The 15,218-nt window shown below is 33.6% G+C and overlaps 1 protein-coding gene and 1 pseudogene across 2 annotated transcripts; both read right to left on the bottom strand.

Moving 5' to 3' along the window:
• Positions 1 to 3,796: 3,796 nt before the first annotated feature.
• LOC148584386 (lupeol synthase-like) lies at positions 3,797 to 6,095 on the bottom strand. The gene is made up of 5 exons (XM_088517997.1): positions 5,958 to 6,095; positions 5,689 to 5,861; positions 4,914 to 4,990; positions 4,581 to 4,664; positions 3,797 to 4,190 (listed from the first exon to the last, which is right to left on the bottom strand). Exons 1-4 carry the CDS (start codon positions 5,980 to 5,982, stop codon positions 4,655 to 4,657), a joined length of 285 nt encoding a protein of 94 aa, XP_088374123.1. The 5' UTR covers positions 5,983 to 6,095; the 3' UTR covers positions 3,797 to 4,190; positions 4,581 to 4,654.
• A 96-nt stretch (positions 6,096 to 6,191) lies between these two features.
• LOC132183718 (lupeol synthase-like) lies at positions 6,192 to 13,038 on the bottom strand (annotated as a pseudogene). The gene is made up of 13 exons (XR_015912894.1): positions 12,857 to 13,038; positions 8,766 to 8,951; positions 8,580 to 8,669; positions 8,233 to 8,429; positions 7,889 to 7,975; positions 7,602 to 7,768; positions 7,301 to 7,502; positions 7,156 to 7,265; positions 6,928 to 7,047; positions 6,730 to 6,852; positions 6,547 to 6,643; positions 6,331 to 6,387; positions 6,192 to 6,242 (listed from the first exon to the last, which is right to left on the bottom strand). The product of XR_015912894.1 is annotated as a lupeol synthase-like (transcript).
• Between the last annotated feature and the right edge of the window lie 2,180 nt (positions 13,039 to 15,218).

The raw sequence follows: 15,218 nt of genomic DNA, 5'->3' as shown, positions 1-15,218 counted from the left end.
GAATTCCCAGTGTTGCCTGCCGATGAAATTGTTTCCGGTGACCGGCCCTAGCCCTCCTTCGGCTATCTTCAACTTCCACATCCTCTATATTATTGTAACAAATATTAACCAATACTACTACGTCTACTCAGACAAGATATATATATATATATATTAAAGAGAATCCATATCAGTCTCATTCATAAAAATTATCATGAGTATAAAGCTCTTATAAGCAACCATAGTCAAAGTTATGAGGTTACAAGCGTCACAGATGACCTATTACATTTCAGACCCAAAACCAATCCACTAACCCATGACTAATCTACATATAAAAAAAACAGATATGTGCCAAACATATTCAAACTAATGCATCGATAGTGCTTATTCCTCGGAACTGAGGGTAGACAAACCCCCAACCGAAACTCTTCCTCCTCGACCCGAAAGCCAGGATAGCGTTCACATCCACAACCCGAAGGTCTGGACCATAGCAAATAACCCAGAGGGCATCACGCATGTAGATCAAGAGGAAAAATAGCCTTATCACAAGCAAAAACAGGAAATAAAAATGTACAGGGAAATAAAAGGACTAAAACAGAAATACAAACATAATAGAAAAAATTGGATAAACAACAAATAGAAACCAATAGAACAAGGAATATATATATATATATATATATATATATATATATATATATATATAATGCCAAGAACAACTATAATTAATGTATGAAACTCATTTGCATGGAGGGCCAGAAAAAATTGGTTTCATAACCCAAACACCAAATTCATTTTTAATTTTACCTTTGGATGAGAGTAATAATATGGTGAACCTTGATTTCAGAAAATGTTTGAGCCCTCTTTAATTATTTCTTTTCAACTAAAAACTCTAAAAAAAAAAAAAAAAAAAAAAAAAAAAAAAAAATCAATGGGATGGATTTCTTATCAATTGGAAAAGTCAGCATGAATTGACAGGGACTCAGGGAGATCGAGCATGCAAGACATTTAACTAGTGAGTAATGATCAATCAAACGTGCTGGCAGCGGTTGACAATAAACCAAACGGGTAGTAGTTGAAAATAAACCAAACGGGTAGTAGTTGAAAATAAACCAAACCGAGACGTGGCTGAAAAACGTTTAATCAATATTTGATCCTTGTCTCCATAAAATAAATGTCTTCAACCGACTCAAGCTGATCCTTGTTTTCTCACCACAAAAAAAAAAAAAAAAAAAAAAAAAAAAAAAAAATTTGTATTGAATGGAAAATGAACCTTGGTTGAGGCGAGTCATAATTGGAGAGGAACTGTTGATATTTGCAGTGAAAGCATGTTTCATTTTTTGAAAAAATATGATCGTTAAAAACAAAATTTTAAAATATGGACATTAGGAAAAGACAAAAATTCAAAAAATATGACCATTAGAAAAATACAAACATTCTAAAATATAAATGTTGGAGAAATAATAAACAAATCTTTGTAAAAAAATATTTAAATAGAATAATAAAAGTGAATAGTTAAAATGGTGAGGCTGCTAAGAGTGCTTTAAAAAGGTTAGTAGTTAAAATAAAAAATGCAATTTTTAACTATTTTTTAAAATATAAACCAGACTCCAAAATACACCGGGGGGGGGGGGGGGGGGAAGATGAATAGGTGTTTAACAAAAATAAATGTTGAATTAAAAATAGGGTTAATAACTTTTTTGGTACCTCGGTTTTAACATTTTTATTTTTCTCTCTAGGTTTTAAAATCAGACAAATCTCGTACCTCACCTTTGGGAAAAGACAAAATCAATATTTCTGTTAGTTTTTGTTAGTCCCAATTAACGGAATTTCTATGTGTCATTCCTATAATACGTCATGTGTCATAAAAATAAAAAAAAAATAAAAATTACAAGTGAAAATTTTATAGGGTGGTCGGCCACCCCCAAGGCCGGTCTGGGGGTGGTCTAGAAGTGATTCACTTTTATCGGATCGTTCGATGAACTTCTTATCGTTGTTGAACAAGACCCATCGTGGGTCACTTTGTGACCCACCGGCGAGTCACCTTGGTGACTCACCCTAGGTCTTTGTGACCCAGGGTCTGTGACCCACAATGGGTCACAAGCTAGTGACCCTCCGGAAGGTCACTTTCTGACCCCAAGTGGGTCACAAATGACCCATAAATATATATATATAATGCCAAGAACAACTATAATTAATGTATGAAACTCATTTGCATGGAGGGCCAGAAAAATTTGGTTTCATAGCCCAAACACCAAATTCATTTTTAATTTTTCCTTTGGATGAGAGTAATAATATGGTGAACCTTGATTTCAGAAAATGTTTTAGCTCTCTTTAATTATTTCTTTTCAACTAAAAACTCTAAAAATAAAAAATAAAAAAAATCAATGGGATGGATTTCTTATCAATTAGAAAAGTCAGCATGAATTGACAGGGACTCAGGGAGAGCATGCAAGACATTTAACTAGTGAGTAATGATCATTGATCAATCAAACGTGCTGGCAGCGGTTGACAATAAACCAAACGGGTAGTAGTTGAAAATAAACCAAACCGAGACGTGGCTGAAAAACATTTAATCAATATTTGATCCTTGTCCCCATAAAATAAATGTCTCTTCAACCGACTCAAACTGATCCGTGTTTTCTCACCAAAAAAAAAATTGTATTGAATGGAAAATGAACCTTGGTTGAGGCGAGTCATAATTGGAGAGGAACTGTTGATATTTGCAGTAAAAGCATGTTTCATTTTTTGAAAAAATATGATCGTTAAAAACAAATTTTTAAAATATGGACATTAGGAAAAGACAAAAATTCAAAAAATATGACCATTAGAAAAATACAAACATTCTAAAATATAAATGTGGGAGAAACAATAAACAAATCTTTGTAAAATAATATTTAAATAGAATAATAAAAGTGAATAGTTAAAATGGTGAGGTTGCTCAGAGTGCTTTAAAAAAGTTAGTAGTTAAAATAAAAAATGTGATTTTTAACTATTTTTGAAAATATAAACCGGACTCCAAAATACACCTCGATCGAGGGGGAGATGATTAAATTTACATATTTTTATAATTTTAAGTTTCTGGTATAAATAATGGTTTAATATGGTATCACAGTTAGAAGTTCTGAGTTCGAACTTAACTCCGTCAATTTACTCTTATTTAAATTAAATATTTCACGTGTTGGACATTGCCTATAGACTCTACGAGTCCCAAAAACAAAACTCATTTGCGCGTCGAGGTTCTACCTTTAATACAAATTCATTAAAGGTTCTACCTTGATGACCGTAAAACTATTCAATACAATTCATACAAAAGACTGTGTAATATTGTTTGAGCATGAATTTGTAAAAATCAATCTCATGAAATCATAAATTTTTTTCACATAAAATCGTGAATCCTCCTTTTGAACACAACAAATAAAGGAACATATGAAAATCTCGGTACAACAACAAGGGTTGTAACTGTTTACCCAACAAAATCCCAACACGCAGTGGTAGAAACAACAAACAATTGGATTTCTAAATGCCTATAACCGGTAATCGAAATTGGCTTATGTGGTTATCCGGTTAGAGGTTGCATGTAGGCGGTTATTAGCAGTTAATAACTACCCCGCTTGTACACCCATACGAAACAACCCAACTAACCAAGCACAAACAACCATTAAACACATAAACAATAGGGTAGCAATTTGAAGGAAGTATGTGTACTTTTTCTTTTAAATTATTAAAAGTCTCAAATCACCAATTATCTAAAAAGACAACACATAAATTATCATGTTAAATCACCACTTACTTGCATAAATTCAAATATCGACTCTAATAATGTTTATATTACATGATATTACACATTTAACACCCACATATATTATATTAATTGCATTACATGATTGAGTTGTAGTTTGTCTCACATCAAACTAATTATGACATAATTTACATCTTTCAAGTAGTAGAGAATTTTTTGCATTTATTTGGTAATTAAGTATTCTCGACATTTGTTACTTTGCATGAAAGTTGTATATGTAGTGGAATATAACCATTCTCTTTCAAGCTAAATTGGGCTCCTGAAGTTCAATATGCAATCATTTGCTTACGCATTCAGGTTATCATGCAAACAGAACTCGCCTCCAATATTCTCCAAGAGCCCATACCAGGAAAATGTTTCTATATGATGAGTAGTTTAGTGTACAATTCCTCATAAATACTCCAGTGATTTCCTGTTGCCAATAACAATAAAAATTTATTTTGATAAAAATAAAAAGGAAAAAGGAAAGAAACAAAAAAGACCAACTCAAAGACACTTAAATGGATAAAGTTTTCATTCAAATTGGATTGGAAGAATTTTTTATCTTCACACCTATTTATCACGCTCATTTCATACTACCCGATGTTACGTATTTTAAGCTGCTTACTATGTCAGCCATTTAGAGAAAATGAAAACTACTTAAAATATGTCATGTAAGTTGGTGTGAAGTAGATGTGAAGAATAACATTACTACATCTGTTCTTAAAGCATATGAGAATCACATGCTTTAAAAACATACGTCGATTTAATTGATAGGACTAAAGGAAAACTTTGTCAATTTATCTAAATAAACATGAATTACCTGTTGAGAGAAGTCACCATCTTCCATTTGTGAATTGATCAATTCTCTTACTCCACGATGAATTGGTGTTGGGTCTATCTCGGCCTAAAGTTGTAAAAACATTCAAAATCAGCATATTATGGGTATATATGTTTGTAATCCCAAAAATTTGACACAATTGAATACTTAAGCTTTAGATTTTCTTGACTTCATTTGTGTAAATCTTAATTTTTCTTTTCATATTTCGTCTTTCCATAACACATTACATTCTTTGGTCTTTTTATGCAGCAATGCTATGTTATAATGTAGAGCAAATGGTTAAATATTTGAAGAGAAAATGATGCACCGGCCTACCCAGCATTAATGAGAGACAACAAGGCCCACGCGGTTTGGACCAAATTTGCACGATTGCCTTCTATATTCGTCCACACCTTTTTCACAAAGAAACAAACTTTGAGATTCTAGCAATTTTGCAGTTTGGATTGTTAGCAATTTAGATAACAAATGTGAGAGAACCCTTAAAAAGTTCACCAAAAACAAATTGCTAGAAATCTTTATCCACGTTCAAATTGAAAGAAACTGTAACACCCTGATCCCATATTGGGAAGATGAGAAAAAACCCACATAGGGTGGGAGGTTTATAAAGATAGTCATGAGTGCTAAGTCCCACATTGCCTAGTTAGTAGGTGAAACTGAGCTTTATAATAAATTTTAGAAAAGTTTCAAATTGACTAGTCATTTTGGGGTGATAGCACATATGTAGCTAGTGCTTTTTTCTAGGTTATTACAAGTGGAATCAAAGCCATTGCCCCCTGAGATGGGAGAAGCAGGCACAAGCCCATAAAGGTCGCTAGTAGGCACTTGCTGGGATGAACACCAATAATGGGCTAATCCCATGAGAGTCGCCTGCGGAGAAGCTGAGTTCTAAGAGGGGGTGATTGTGGCGCTCCACATCGCCTAGGTATGGAGATGGAGATGTGCTTATATGTATACCCCGTAGTTAAGTGTACTTCTGCAAGAGTAGTACCAGGATGGGTGACTTCTTGAGAAGTCTGGTTTGGGGGAGCAAAAAATAGACAATATTGTGTATTATTGAGGTGGGGTGTTACAGAAACTGTTGCATATATACCTTGGCTTGATAGGTAACTTTCTCCCCATCCACCATTAGATAGCTGCTTTGATAGCAAAAATTCACAAGCTTTGCGCAATGCAGGACAATTTTTGTAGTTTCTTCCACAGGCTGCCAGTGCCCCAACAGCAAACCATGTACCATAGGTGTAGCAAATCCTCCAATGACAATACCTATAAAAACATGGTATCAGAGCAAAGATTCTGAGTTCGAACTTTGTCTCCGTACGATTTAAAAACATCAACAGACATAAAAGAAAAACACGTTACCATGACCCATCAGGTTCTTGAACATCTTCAATGTATTGAATTCCCATATAAATGCTGTTGTCTATCTTTGTCTTCCTGTGCCTAGGATAGAACTTCCTGAAGAGTGCCAAACCTTGAACTGCAGATGAAGTGCACTCTATGTACCTATAAGGTACATGACACAGCCTTGTTGTTAGCTAGGAAGCAAATATGAGCAATACCTTTGTATATATATGTTGTTGTGCTGAAGATTTCTTACTCCCTCTCAGTAAGGGTATCTTCAAAGAACTCTGCGGGGTTGAACTTCTGAGAAATTAGGTACAAAAAATTATGTTAACTAGTGCAGGGTATATAAAAGAAGACGATTTTTAATTGTCAAAATTTGAGAAGTTACCTCCAACCAAGCATATGCTCTTTGAGGTTCCCATGCTGGGAAGCCACCATTGCTACTCTGTAGTGGCAATTGAAAGAATTTCAATTATTCATGTGATGTGAAGCATTTGGGAAAGCTTAATCATAATGAAGTTTCAGAAGTGAAACCAAACAACATTTTATGTATCCTTAATTTCTAACTGGGTCAAAAATAGAATTTGAAAGGTTGAATTCTTACTTGTAGAGAAAGAATGGCATTCACAGCATCATAAAACCGCTGTCTCCATTTTCTCCCCAACAAGGTTCGGAGACATCTGTGAGAACAAGATTGCAACCTGCAAAAGAGAAGGCTTTGCCAAATGTCAGATTCTGCTTTGAAACAAATTTTTGGTAAATTATTTTGATAGAGTTGAGGGATTACCTTTAGCCCTTCAGCAGTGCAGTCAGAGACTTGCCAGCCATGGTCCTGCATGGAAAATGTCCACGCTCCTTTGCTTGTGTGGTGATACATAGCTTTGAAGTCCCCAGAAGGGTTTTCCAGAACCTAGAAAATAACATGATTATGTTAAAGCTGTATCTTTGCAAAAACAATGTAAGGAGTATATCATATAGTTATGACCTGTGAAGCCTTTACAAATTCATGTGCTTTACGAAGGGTTGGCCAATACTCTTCTTTTAGAATACAAGAGAAAATTGCTTGAATAGCAAAACCCGCATCCCACATCTGACACCCGAAACTCTGCATCAGATGAACCATGCATCATTTATTACTACATTCATTAATGTCTTTCTCTGCTTCTGCTCTCTTCTCTCTTTCATTTGATATTTTCTATCATATATGTAGAACCTGAATTTTTAAGCCATCTATAGCAACCCAATAGTTGTCTGGAATCCTGCCTAGATGAAGCTTGTATGCCTCCCCATTTGGATCTTCAGCCCAACAGGCAGTCAAGCATACTATATATATATATATATATATGCAACACTTGCACACTGGTTATTGACCTTCTCAATGCTTCCAATGCAAAGGTATCTGCTGTTCTCATCCTCATAATGTACATGACCAATTGCAGCTTTGAGTGCCTTCTCTCTCATCATTGAAAATGGCCAATAGCTCAGGATAAGCTCGACTACATGGTGAAGAAATCCCCATAGCATATCTTGTATGAGGGGATGCGGATAGTAAAGATCCTCCTAAATTAGCAACATGGGTGAGTTTTATGTATACATTAACTTCACCAGGAATCTTTATGATTGCAAAAAGAAATGCAGAAGGATTAAGATTCAACTAACCTTGGCAATTGTATTCCGGGCTTTATTCCAATTAATTTGATGGTAAGGCTCATTATATAACTCTTGTCTTAGTGATTGAATCAATCCAGTGATTGGACCAACAAACCTCTTCCCATATAAATAAGACATTGGCATGTAAACCAAGCGACAATAGCATAACATTTTGCTTGCATTTCATGTAATGAACACAATCAATATCAGATACATGCACCAAGGCTAACTCTTTGATACACACACCTTTAATAGTAGTAGCAGTAGTATAAAAGATGTACGTGAGTGGAAAAAACCTGGATGCATGGGAAAGATTTTAGGGAGAAGCCAGAACTCTAGGGGGGAGTGGATTGCAGCCTGACCACTCATACACTCCCAATACCTTCACATGAGATGAGACATTTGAGTTTTCACTCGACAGATAAAACAATAAGATTCCTGCACCTCACTACTTTACATCACAAGTTCATTGATGAATCTAGAGTTGATAAGAAAGTATGATTGAATTGTAAAGATTTAAGTACAATGTATGGTATGATTTTTTTTATTTTTTATTTTTTTATCTTTAGCTGTGATACTTGGATTGAGATCAAGGAATTGTAGGGCCTACAATTCCTTAATGGTTTCAATTGGTCATATCGTGACCCAAAACTTTCCCCATGAAGGAATAGCCACTAAACCACCATGGTTAAGGATCCATCTCCGGCCTCTGGCCATTGCCCCATCTTCACCATCTTCGGGTCCCTCTCCAAGTATTCTCAAGGCAATGCAGCTTAAAGCTGACCCAAACATTGTGCTGTGGCCCTCTATATGTATGCCCCAACCTCCATCTTCGTTCTATCAAACAAATACACAAGTTTAAAAATTAGCCAACTTTTTAGTTTTCTAGCTAGGACTTTAAAGACAAACTCATGTTCAAAAAAGAAAATAATAATAATAATAACAATAATAATAATAATAATAAAATAAAAAAATAAAGAATAAAACCTGATGATTATACAAGTATCGAATAATTTCTTTCTAGTGTGCTGGTGAAAAAATAGCATTGAGACCTCCACTGATGTATAATGCCATTACCTGCATATCATAATAATATGGAATTAAGTTAGATTTAAGAAACAAGAATAAAGATGTATATATATTTGAATATAGAATGGTGAGAAAAAAACATACAAAGGGTTGCAGGAAAAACAAGGGGCTAGCAGATTCGGCAGGCCAGTGGCCATCATGGGCTTGAATGGAGGAATAAAAGCTCAGTGCTCTTCTCATTGTAGTAATCACTGCTTCCTCTGTTATCATCTCTGTTTCTTTCACTTCCACTGGCGCTGGAATTGGTGGACATGGGTTCTCCTTCCTAAGCTGTGAGTTTTCCATATCAAACAGAGAAATGTAGAAATGAAAAATAAGTCAAAAGTCCTCACAATTAAAATTTTCTAGATTCTAACACAAATCACAACCATATGATCATAATATTGAAGCATTTTGTTGGTTATAACACGGTCTGACCTTAGCCTGGTACTAAAATTATTCTAATACTGATATTGTGGTAAAGATTTAAATGTCTACATAAAAACATGAGTGTTGCCAAGGGTACTACATTTTTCTACAAATCCCTTACATTTATTATGTTAGCCATTAAACAATAAATTTATTTACCTTTAAAATTTGACTTGTTAATTTAGTTATATGGTGGCGTACATGATAAATATCATGTGAATTGTCATGTTAGTTTGTAAATGAGTATAGTAAAACCTATAGTACCCTAAGCGTTTTCCTGAAAAACATAACAACAAATTAGAGAGATATTTCACTCGGCCTAAAATTTGGGCCTAATTCTCATGGGTCCAAACAATTGATCAGGGCCTCTGTGATGAAAACGAAAATGGGACTTGAATTTATTTAAATTATACATACTCCCTAAAACTATCATCACATTATCAATGTCTCCCCTCTTAAACTATTGATTAAGTCAATGTTGAGATTAATTCCAAGTACTGAGAGGTAGAGTTTTTCAACTTTTAAGAGTTTCTTATGTTTCTCAAACATTCGAATTGGATATCAAATGCTTAATGACAAACATTCGCATTGGATCTTGAACGCTTGATGGCGAATGCTCGAATTGAATCTCCAACGATCGAAGTTGGTTTCTGAACGTAGGACGTTCGATTCCGAACGTTCAATACATGTCTGGAATTTATTTTAAGACACCTCATCTCTTTGGACACACATGGTAGGCTCTAAATAGGACCTTCCATCCCTTAAGCCCTATTTTCACCCTTTTGAGCTAAGAGAGCCCTAGAGTGAGTGAGTGAGAGAGAGAGAGGTATAGAGTGAGAAGGAGCTAGCTTTCTTGTGGTTTATTCTTCAAAGGAGTTAACTTCTTCAACTTAATCTTGTGTACCCTTATCTTGTTGTTATTAGCATGATTAGCTTCTGTTAATGTTGTTTTGGTGGCTTAGACAACCTTAACATGTAGATCTAGGTTTTGGGTTGAATATTGTAGGGTTGTTTTAAGTTTTAACATGTGATTAATGATGGCTAGTCGCTTAATGGTTATGGACGTATTTTGTTGTGCATTGAGGTATTATTATGGTTTAGAACTGTGTTAAGCGTCTTAAAAGAGCCTTAGGTCATGCTAGAATAGGTAAAGCTTGGACCTTTTTAGATTCCGAATGTCAAACGATCAAGGCTGAATGATTGAAGGGTTAACCGAATGTTTGATGATCAAATATAATGAGCATTTTGCCCATAGTTTTGATTTAAGGGTATTTCCATCTAGATTGGAGACTAATAATAAATCATTTCATAGATTTGGAAGTTGGAGACTGTCCAAGTGATTATTCAGTGGAAAACCAAGACCAATGTGAGTAAAGATCACATAGATACTTGTTATTTGAATTCTTACACGAGACGATTATTTTATGTATGAAACGCGCATATTTACAACTCACACAAAATATATTTTAGAAGTATGTGAAATCCACTTTGTGAAATGATTGATGAATAATGAAAGGTTGAAATATGTGGATTTTGTAAATACATGTATATAAAAGATGTGAATAATTGTATTGTATGACATGATACACCGTATTATGCGAGATAACATACATTTGCTTACTATTATATGGGTTATGCTTATGGTCAAAGAGATTTATTTTATGTTTGGTATTGGATCTAATAGATTTATAGGTGACCGATGCACCATGTACGGATGGGATCATAACTACAACATCGTTAATGGTGTGGATCACCCGAGGTTTAAATTTGGTCGGGCTACTAATAATGATGATACATGACAATATTTGGAGCACTAGTATTGTATTACATGTTTCTCGGGACAACGTTAACCCTACTAAGAAGGGGTTAAGAGCTTGGATATACCATATGCAGTTGAACTATGATATGGTTCTCTTAATTATTGTATACAATATTTATATTGCTTCATCATGTTATTCTATAATTAAACTAAGAATCTCATTTTATCATTGCCCATGATTTGTGAACTTTTTTCTAAACAACTGAGTTTACCATATGATAACTCGTTATTCTTGTATATTATACCCAATACGTCGTAGAAGTACACTTGTATCTTTCCAATGTGTTGTAGCTAGTTGTACTTTTGAGGGTCGTACTTGGACGACCAAGCATGAGGATGTCCTTGGATGATCTTCGAGTCCGAATCATAGTTGGTAGCTATGATGGAGGATGGTAGTACGTAGTTGGGTTGTATATCCTTGAGATTTCATTATATGTACTATTTGATATTGAGGATTTCTTTCGTTTTGGATAATCGTTATCTTTGTCTATCGATTCCCTTATGACTATTAGATTTGGTTTGTAATATTTTGCTTTTGACTTGATGTTCAGTTTTAAACCGAAACTCTAGATATTATCTATGTTTATGACTTGGTGCTTTTAGTTTCTCTACGGTATTTTTTTAACAAGTTATGAATATTGACTATCTTCTTGTACAATAGGCAATTAGTCTTTTGTTGTATGTTCTCTCATGAGAGTACTATGTTTTCGTGTGTTTCGATTTCATCCAAATGGAAATGGGGTGACATGTCGGGGAATCAATCATCAATTAATTTTTTTCTCAGGGCATTACACAGTGGGATGGAGCTGTAATACATAACATTTCCATTTATATATATATATATATATATATATATATATATATATGGTAAAAATTACATTTTTATCTCATAATGATGATGTGACAGTCCCAACAAATTAACCATTGGATCACACTTTGTTAATAAATAAATAAAAAATGGTTAGTTGGAACTGCTACTTCAACATTGTGAAATAGTTGTATGATAAAAATATAGTATATAAACCTCTCAATTTCTCCTACCCAACTTTCAATTTGTTGCAATCTATTTCCCCCAATTAGTTTTTGGACATTAAAAGTGATAAAATAACATTTATGCCCCTCAAATTTTTATAAAATTCAAAATTAAATATTAAAAAATTAAAGTTATAAAAAAAAAAAAAAAAAAAAAAGAGACCCACACTGTGATCCAGGTGGGCCACTGGTGATCATGGTGGGTGTCGGCCAGAGACCCGCCGAGGGTAAGCAGACCCACTCTGGGATCACGACCGTGACCTAGTGTGGGTCATGACCTGACCCACGGCTGGCTCTGGCTGCGACCCAATTAGGGTCTACTTACCCATGGCCATGGGTTAGAAGACCCTTTATAAAAAATAAAAAAATAAAAAATCGAAAGTTGAAGGATAATTTGGTCTTTTTAATTATTTCCGTTAGGGATTAACGTCAAAAATTGAAGGAGGGGGTATCTTACATCAAATTAAAAGTTCGAGAGGTAAAATTGAGAGTTTTTAAAATTTGGAAGATCTTTTCAAATCGTTTGGTAATTTAAGGGTCGTTTGTGAAGTTTCCCCAACAATTAATTATTCAAAATTTCTTCTTTAGCTAATATCATGTTAAACCATTATTCATTGCAAAAACTTAAGTTAACAATAAATAATAATAAATATAATTATTTAATTAATATTCTAACATTTTTTTGTTATTGTAATGTAATGTATGATCTCAAATTCTTTTTAAATAAGTGAGACCCAACCGATAAAATATTTAATTATTCAAAATTTCAACTATTAAACTATTATTCGTAATAAATTTAATCATTAATTTAATTAATATTTAATATGCTTTATATATATACATGAGAAAGAAGAGACGTCAAATATATATATATATAGAGAGAGAGAGAGAGATAGGGGCAAAGGTATTAATTAACCTGCATCCTCATCAAAAGATCAGCGCTCTGTATCATTCGAAACCGATTTTTCTTGAACTCGTGGCGGGCCTTCTCAACTTGAGCACGTTCTTTAGGAGTGCCAGCGTCACGGTCGAATTCCCAGTGTTGCCGGCCGATGAAATTGTTCCTGGTCCTCCTTCGGCTATCTTCAACTTCCACATCCTCTATGTTCTAACAAATAACCGACACTACTACTATATATATATATATATATATATAATGCCCGGAACAACTATAATTAATGTATGAAACTCAGTAATAATATCGTGAACCTTGATTTCAGAAAATGTTTGAGCCCCTTTATTTCTTTTCAATTAAAAACTGTAAAAGGCAAAAAAAAAAAAAAAATAAATAAATAAATAAAAATCAATGGGATGGATTTCTTATCAATTGGAAAAGTCAGCATGAATTGACAGGGACTCAGGGAGAGCATGCAAGACATTTAACTAGTGAGTAATGATCAATCAAACGACGTACAGGCAGTGGTTGACAACAAACCAAACGGGTGGTAGTTGAAAATAAACCAAACGGAGACGTGGCTGAAAAACATTTAATCAATATTTGATCCTTGTCCCCATAAAATAAATGTCTCTTCAACCGACTCAAGCTGATCCTTGTTCTCTCACCAAGACCAAAAAAAAAGAAAAAAATTGCCTTGAATGGAAAATGAACCTTGGTTGAGGTGAGTGATAATTGGAAAGGAAATGTTTGGGCAATGTATAAGTTTTTTTTAGAATCTTCTCAAATGTGATATAGTTTTTAAAATTACTGTTAAATTTAAGATATGATTTATTGACTTTTGATATATTAATAATTTTAAAAACTACATCACATTTGAAATGACTCTAAAAAAACTTTAAAAAGACTTATAACATTATTCAAAATATTCATATTTGCAATGAAAGCATGATTCATTTTAAAAAAAATATGCTCGTCAAAAGCAAAATTTTAAAATATGGACATTAGAAAAAGACAAATTAAAAAAATATGACCACTAAAAAAATACAAAAATTCTAAAATATAAATATTGAAGAAATAATAAACAAATCTTTGTAGAAAAATATTTAAATGAAATAATTAGAGTGAATAGTTAAAATAATAAAGCTAGTAGAGCAGAGCGGCGGAGCCAGCGGAGCGGTCGAGAGGGGCACCCCCCCAAAAAACTTCTTCTACCTCAGCCCCCAAAAACTTCTTCTACGGGTGAAATTTTTTTGTTTGCCCTGAACTTGCCCACCCTCAAAACTCTCAACCACTAATTCAGGGGGCACCCTTAGTAGAACTCCTTCTAGGATCAGCTTGTAGCTATTGACGTTAAACCAGCAAATTTGTTGCTACTGTTTCAATCTTCACTCTTTAGAGCCCTTAGTAAATTAAAACTTAGATGAACAATTGAACAAAGAAGGAAGATCAGCCTTTAAGTCTTTCAAGAACAAGCTCAGAAAAGAAGAAAAAATAAAAAAATAAAAAAAGATGATCTAGAACAAATAAAGAGAAACTTACTTCATTCTTCGACTTCAAGCTAAGGAAAGAAGGAATGGCCCAAAAAAAAAAAAAAAAAAAAAAAACGAAAAAGGAAGAGTGTGTTTGGGATGTTTCAAGTCATCAAGATATTTTTTACGTGATGAGACATTGTTCACAATTCACAAGACATCACATATTCACAATTAATTACAATGCACAAGCCAAGAGACTTATTTGTCGCTAGTCTTTATTTTAGAAATGGAGGCCAAACTTTACAAAAAAAAAAAAAAAAAAATGCAAGCCAAAACTTACACAAAAACACTACCATACATATCATAATTCAAAATTTGGCATTTAAAAAAAAATAATTAAATTGAATCACCCATAGCGTTTTTTTTTCCTTTTCAAAGATGGATAAATGTGGCATCATAATTAATTAAAGTTACTCCCTAGTTAATTGTTGGATATACACAGTTTAAACTTTAAAGTAAATTAAGAAAAATTGATTTTTTAGATGTTATCGGGAAACAATTCTTTTTTAAAAAAATTCCTTTCAGCATGCATATTGCATTAAAAATGGATGATCATTGTGCATCTAGAAACTCTAACTCATAAGATGATACTTTGATGGTCCTGAAGCCGTCAATAGATTTAATTTATTGATTCAAATGAAAAGAGGTAATTCATTAATGTACAATGAGTTCTAACTACAAGACATCCCATCCCGTAAATAAATTTTGAAATTTCTCATACTACCACCCAATTAGATTGAACTCAATCACTTCCTATTGAAATATATAATTAAAATTGATAATTTTTTTTTTTTAATTATATTTTGCCCCCTATGAACAAAAGTTCTAGCTTCTGGGAGTGCTTTAAA

This window comes from Corylus avellana, chromosome 7 (assembly GCF_965113065.1).
Source record: "Corylus avellana chromosome 7, dhCorAvel1.hap1.2, whole genome shotgun sequence".
Lineage (NCBI taxonomy): Eukaryota > Viridiplantae > Streptophyta > Magnoliopsida > Fagales > Betulaceae > Corylus > Corylus avellana.
Note: the sequence above shows the minus strand (reverse complement) of the source record. Positions and strands in the feature narration are given on the sequence as shown.